Below are 5,619 nucleotides of genomic sequence, written 5' to 3'. Positions count from 1 at the left end.
GTCCCGGGGCGCTGCGCTGCGCGCTCCTGTGCGCGCTGCTCTGCGCGCAGGGACCCGCTCCCACCCGCGCAGGTACGGCCGGGGGGCGCGGGAGGGGAACTCGGGGCTCTGCAGCTTTGGGGCAGCTGAACTTTTTTGCGGGGGTTGGTTTTTTCCCAGGGGTTCCTCTCGCCCCCACGGGGCTCGGTCCCCCGACCTCGTTTTGGGGGAGAGGGGCTCCCGCTGCCAGCCGTGCTCCGGGGGGCTGGGACCCCCAAGGGCCAGGGGGCTGCGCTGGGCTGCAGCGGGATAAGCGGCGTGCGGGGTCCGAGCTCCTCCCCAAAAAGTGTGGGGATCTCGCGGACCGCGGTGGGGAGAGGGGAACGGAGCCGTCACCTCCTTCCCGAGGTGCTGCAACTCCGGGCATTAATTATGCAAACCCCAGGCTTCCTTCTGCTCCCCCTCTCCCATCCCCCTGCTGCTGCTGCTGCAGGGAGACATTTCCAGCCTGAGTTATCCCAGAGGGAACCACGCGTGTTCCCAGAGCACCCGTGGGAGTGGGGCTGCCCTCAGCCGGCCCCGCTGCCCCCCTTTATTCCCCCTCCTCCCCACACCTGACGGCAGGAGCGGGAGTTGACAACGTTGGGCTCAAACGTCTGTTCCTGCGCCTGCCGCGATAAAAATAAATGATAAACCTGCCTAAAGCCTTGCGAACAAAGTCCTACTTTCCCATTGGTTCCCGGCAGGTCTCCAAATGCTGGGAGGGGGGGCCAGCGGCGTGCCCACCTCCCCCTCCCGTAGCCATGGCAATGGGGCCGCAGCATCTCCGCTTCCTGCCCTGCGCCACCGCCGGCCCCTCGGCTTTTCCTGGGAGAGAAGGGAAGGGGCTTCTCCATCAGCCGCGCGTGGTTTTAGGGACCCCTCAAAGCCGGGGGCCGGCAGGCGGTGCCTCCGGAGGGAAGCGGTGCGATGGGAAGCGCTGCCGGCAGGGATGCCTGGTGCTTGTTGCGTCCCCTGGGGAGCCAGCCCGGGGGGATGGCAGCGTGCCACCGCCTCCAGCGAGCCCCGCCAGGAGAGGCTCTGCCCCTGGGAGCCTGGAAACACATCCAGCCTGGGGAACGGCTCCCGGCTCTTTCCCGGGATGCTGCAGACGCGGGCGTGGGACGCAGCGAGGTGCGGGCAGGGCCCGGCCGCGGCTCCTCGCAGCCTCCCTCGCCGCCAGCCAGCGCCGTAAATTAATGATGAGCGCGAGTGGGGGAAGAGCAGCTCCGCAAACACCAGGGTGACTCACCGGCTCACCGATGGGGACGGGGGGTCCTGCAGGGTGGCCTGGGTGGGCAGAGGGGTGACATGGCTCAGGTAACCCCGAGCAGGCTGGTGCTGCCGCCTCATCTCACTCAGCCTCCACCAAAAGATCCCAGATCCCGGCGCTGGGGGATGTTTCCTGCGCTGTGGGTGATGGGTGAGCCCTGTGTGAACTGGGTGGGCGCTGGGGCTGTGGGGTGTCCCCTCGCTGGAGGGCTGGTGATGCCACGAGCAGCCCGTCGGGACGGGGCTGATGGGTTTGGTGCTGTGGGATGTGCCTTCATCCCTCCTGCTGCATCCTCAGAGTTGTCCCTCCATGGAGCTGGGGGTCCAGCCGGAGGGGGGTGCTGGCCCTGCCTCATCGCTTTTCCCTGGCTTTGGCAGGAGAGTGTGGCAAGCTGAGGTCCTGCGAGATGTGCACAGCCAGCAGCCACTCCCACAACGGCACCGACTGCGTCTGGGTGGGCTGCGGGACCCCCGAGGAGCCAGGTGAGGGGCTCAGCTGGCTGGGTGGGCACAGAGAGGGGCTCTCATCAGCCCCCATCACTGGACCGGGGCTGTGCCTGGATGGTGTCGGCACTCAGCTCCCTTGGATGCCCATTCCCAGCTGCTTTCATGGCCAAGGTCCAGCTCAGCTCTTTCCAAACCTCTCTCTGGGGCTCTGCCCTGCGGGGGTGCAGCCCCCACTCCCAGACCCTCAGTGGATGCCCAGCCCTGGGAACGAAGGCTCCTCATCCCAAACCCTCGGGTGCCCAGGGCAGCCCTGGGCCTGACCACCACTGGCTGCACCGGTTTGGGACCCTCGGGAAAACTCTGCTCCCTGTTCCCGCAGAAACAGGGAGCTGCGAGCAGAGAGGGTCAGCAGTGCGGGACACCTGCGCGCTCTACAACACCAGCAGCCAGTGCCGAGGTAACCCCGGACCCCCAAACCCCCCCAGACCCTCTGAGCTTCGGGACAGAGGCGCTGCTGGGGGTGCCAGGGCCACGGGGGTAGGGACATGGGTTGCAGGGGTGTGTGGCAATGTCCCCTGCCACCCCTCCCCTCTGTCCCCACCTTCTCCAGCACTGAAGTCCCACACGGAGGAGCCTCCACGATCCCATAGCAAGGAGCCAGTGACGCACTCCACAAGTGAGTGGGTCTGGGGAGGGGAGGGGGGCAGTGGGATGGGGGTCCTGGATGTACCAGGGATCAGTGACCCGTCCCAACAAGACCCTTCCCTCTCTATGTCACATCCCTTTGGGAGGGATGAGCGGAGCTGCCCTCAGGGATGTGCCACTGTCCCAGGTCACAGCTGTGTCCCTGTCCCCTCTCTGCACCCAACAAAACAGGGACTCAGGCACCCATCAGCCCTGATTCCGTCCTTGCTGGGAATTGCCACCTCCAGCCTGGCTGGGAGAGGAGAAGGAGCCTCTTCCAGTAAGGGGGAACTGGAGAGCGCTGGGCTAATTACAGCAGGTAACCGGAGCCTGGAGCCTGCTGAATTATTGATCCCACTGGGATCCTTTTGCCACTGGCTCCTTTCCTGCAGCTCCAGCTGCTCTGGCATGGGAAGGGGCTGAGCCTGTCCCAGCACCCAGGTGTTGGTGGGGACATCCCACCATTCCTCCCTGTGCAGCCACTGGTTTCTTCACAGACCCCAAATCCCTTCTCTTTGGGGGACACATCTGTGCTCAGGGATGCCTGAGGGTGATTCTCAGCACCCAGAACTCCCCAAACCTCCCATTTTCCCACCAGGGACCACCACCACCAGCGCCCCGCTGACGGGCAGCCCCGAGTTCCACCCGCCCGGCTTCGACACGGCGAGTTTCATCGGGGGCATCGTGCTGGTGCTGTGCGTCCAGGCCGTCGCCTTCTTCATCATCAAATTCATCAAATCCAAGGACAGCACCTACCAAACTCTGTAAGGGCCCCGCGCTCCCGCCGGGATCCGGGATGGGGGCCCCGGGCCGAGCCCAGCCTGGGGTCGCTCTGGGGTCGTGTCCTGTCTCTGCTCCGCTGTGTCCCCGGCTCCTTGTGCCAACCCCTCCTCACCCTGCGGGGGCCATCTGGGACACGTTCGTGTCCCCCTGCTGCTGTCCGGCTGTCCTGCCGCGTCCTGTGTCTGTCACTGCCTGCCTGGCTCTGGCTCTGAGCCCCACGGGGAGCGGGAGGGCCCCAGATGTCCCCGAGCTGCTCTGAGCTGTCCCTGCTGCCCGGGGTGGCCGTGTCTGATGTGGGGGCCGTGCCCCTCTCTCTTTCCTTCCACGCTGCCAGAGAGGACAACCAGTAGGTTCTGGGTGCTGGTGGCAGTGGGGAGGGGGTGTCCCCCCGCACTCCCAGAGCTTCACCCCTCCCTCGCACCTCCCCGGGCAGAGGGGGCGTGGACCCTCCCTCCTGGTTTGCATGGCAGGTGTTTCCCGACTGGTTTTGGTGTTTCCCAACTGGTTTTGGTGTTTCCTGGGGATGGAAGGGAAGGGGATCCCCCCCACCCCATCCCGGCACGGAGCCCTCAGGGCTGCAGCCCCGTACAGCCCCTTCTGCCACGGGGGTGAGGGGTCCCCAGTGCCCCCAACCACACCCCAGCGGGGTGCAGCCCCTCACCCTGAGCCTCCCTGACAGCACGGGAACTCCGGGGCTCCCAGTCTGGCCCCAGTTTGGCCCCAGCAAGCACCCAGGAGCCCCCTTCCCACTGCCCCCTGCCCTGCTGCCTCCCCACAGCCTCCTGGGGCTGGGGGTCCCCTCTTCCCCTCGGGGCTCTCGGGTGCTTTTCCCTCTCACATTTTGTGTCTGGAGCACCCAACCACGCCCTGCCACCCCCCAGCCCCCCTCACCCGCCGGAGGAGCGGGGCCAGGGCCTTGCTGTGTGCTTTTGCTGTGCCTCTGTGTGCTCTGGGGGGGCTCGGGGGGTCCCTCTCCCCCACCCTCTTTCTGTGTGCTCTTTTGGGGAGGGGGCTGCGTGTCGTGTGCCGTGGGGTGACACTTGTAGCTCGGGCTGCCCCCATTAAACTCTGCCAGGCGGTGTCTGCGTTGTGTCGGGGGCTGCTGTGCCTGGGGGCTGCAGGGACCCCCCCCCGCCCTCCAACCCTTCCCGAGGTGGGGGTGGGCACCGGGACACCCCAGCACCCGTGGGGCTGAAGGGGCCGGGACCCCCAGGGTGGAGCCCCCAGGACCTTTCGTGTCTCCTCTCTGTCTAATGCACCAGGATCTGAGGTCCCCGAGCCTCCAGGCTGGGGGGGTCGCTGGCCCCGTCCTCCCCGGGTGAAGAGGCCCCTGCTGGGGTCACCTTTCCACAGCCGGACCGTCCCCCTGCACGGCCACACCACGACTATGCAAAGCTGGGGACAGCGGGGTGGCACCTGTCACCCCGGCCTGCCCGGGGATGCTCCGGGGCTGCTCCCAGGGGATGCAGGGGGGGCACGGGGGGCCCATCCCACCCTGAATTCCACCTGCAGCCCCGCCCTGCGCTTGCCCGGGAGGCCAGGGCCATCCAGGAATCAGAGGACACGCGGCCGTGGTGGCAGCGGGGGACCCTTTGCTGGCCCCAGCCCCACACCAGGCAGAGCCCGAGCTGGAACAGGGGGGACAGAAACCAATAAAGGATTTTCCTGTAATTTCTGGTGTCATTGTCATTGTCATCCACCTCCTGCCCCACAAAGCCCCAGCGGTGGGGGCTGTCCTGGCAGATTCTGGCTGCAGAAAAAGCTCTGGGGATTTGGCTGTTGCTGGCCCCAGGGTGGAATTGGTGGGTGGCCCCAGGTGACCGCAGTGCCCAGTGCCAGGGAGCCAGGGTGGGTGTCCCAGGGGGACAGGGCAGCCCAGTGTGGGGTATCCCAGTGGGAAAAGGGGCATCCCCCAGAGCAGTGACCCCCTCACCCCAGCCAGGGCTGTGAGAAGGCCGGTGCTGGAGGGCACAGCCCCACACTGGGAGCAGTGGGACGCAGCAGCTGCAGCCCCACAGTGGAGGGAGAAGTCAGGGTATGGTGGCCTGTGCAATAAACGGCCTCCAGATGTGCCCACAGCAAGGAAAAGCTGCCAGATGTTCCCTCTGGTGCCACTTCATTGCTGCTGGAAGAGGAGGGCACAGACCCCGGCCCGCAGTCCCAGGTCCCCATCCCTCAGACCCCTCAGTCCCACCGGCACCAGCTGCTCCCTGGGGGCTACACCCGGGGGACCAGGTTGGTCCTCAGGGGGAGCAGAGCCTCCACCCAGCGCCCGGGCTGCTGCAGCAGCTGCTTCCACACGCCCTGCTCCTCCTGCGTCGAGTCCATCCAGCCCACGGGCAGCCCATAGCTGCTCCCTGCCGAGAGAGCACCCTGTCACCCCCAGCCGTGACTCTGGGGACACTGGGGACACCC

General features: G+C 66.7%; 2 protein-coding genes across 5 annotated transcripts in view; one reads left to right on the top strand and one right to left on the bottom strand.

Annotated features, from left to right (window-relative positions):
• CD164L2 (CD164 molecule like 2) overlaps window positions 1-4,875 on the top strand; it is a 7,091-nt gene extending 2,216 nt beyond the window's left edge. Inside the window, exons 2-6 of one of the 2 annotated variants that reach the window (XM_015649506.2) lie at window positions 1,669-1,773; window positions 2,117-2,194; window positions 2,348-2,413; window positions 3,020-3,185; window positions 4,467-4,875. In XM_015649506.2, coding sequence (XP_015504992.1) covers window positions 1,669-1,773; window positions 2,117-2,194; window positions 2,348-2,413; window positions 3,020-3,185; window positions 4,467-4,473 — 422 coding nt within the window. In that variant the 3' untranslated portion in view covers window positions 4,474-4,875. The other variant, XM_015649505.3, reaches the window with a different exon arrangement.
• Window positions 4,858-5,619, bottom strand: part of SYTL1 (synaptotagmin like 1) — a 6,563-nt gene continuing 5,801 nt past the window's right edge. For all 3 annotated transcript variants that reach the window (XM_015649500.3, XM_015649502.3, XM_015649501.3), the window contains exon 16: window positions 4,858-5,561. In XM_015649500.3, the coding sequence (XP_015504986.1) occupies window positions 5,422-5,561 (140 nt within the window). In that variant the 3' untranslated portion in view covers window positions 4,858-5,421. The remainder of the gene's footprint in view (window positions 5,562-5,619) is intronic.

Source organism: Parus major, chromosome 23 (assembly GCF_001522545.3).
Source record: "Parus major isolate Abel chromosome 23, Parus_major1.1, whole genome shotgun sequence".
NCBI classification, from domain to species: Eukaryota; Metazoa; Chordata; class Aves; order Passeriformes; family Paridae; genus Parus; species Parus major.
Note: the sequence above shows the minus strand (reverse complement) of the source record. Positions and strands in the feature narration are given on the sequence as shown.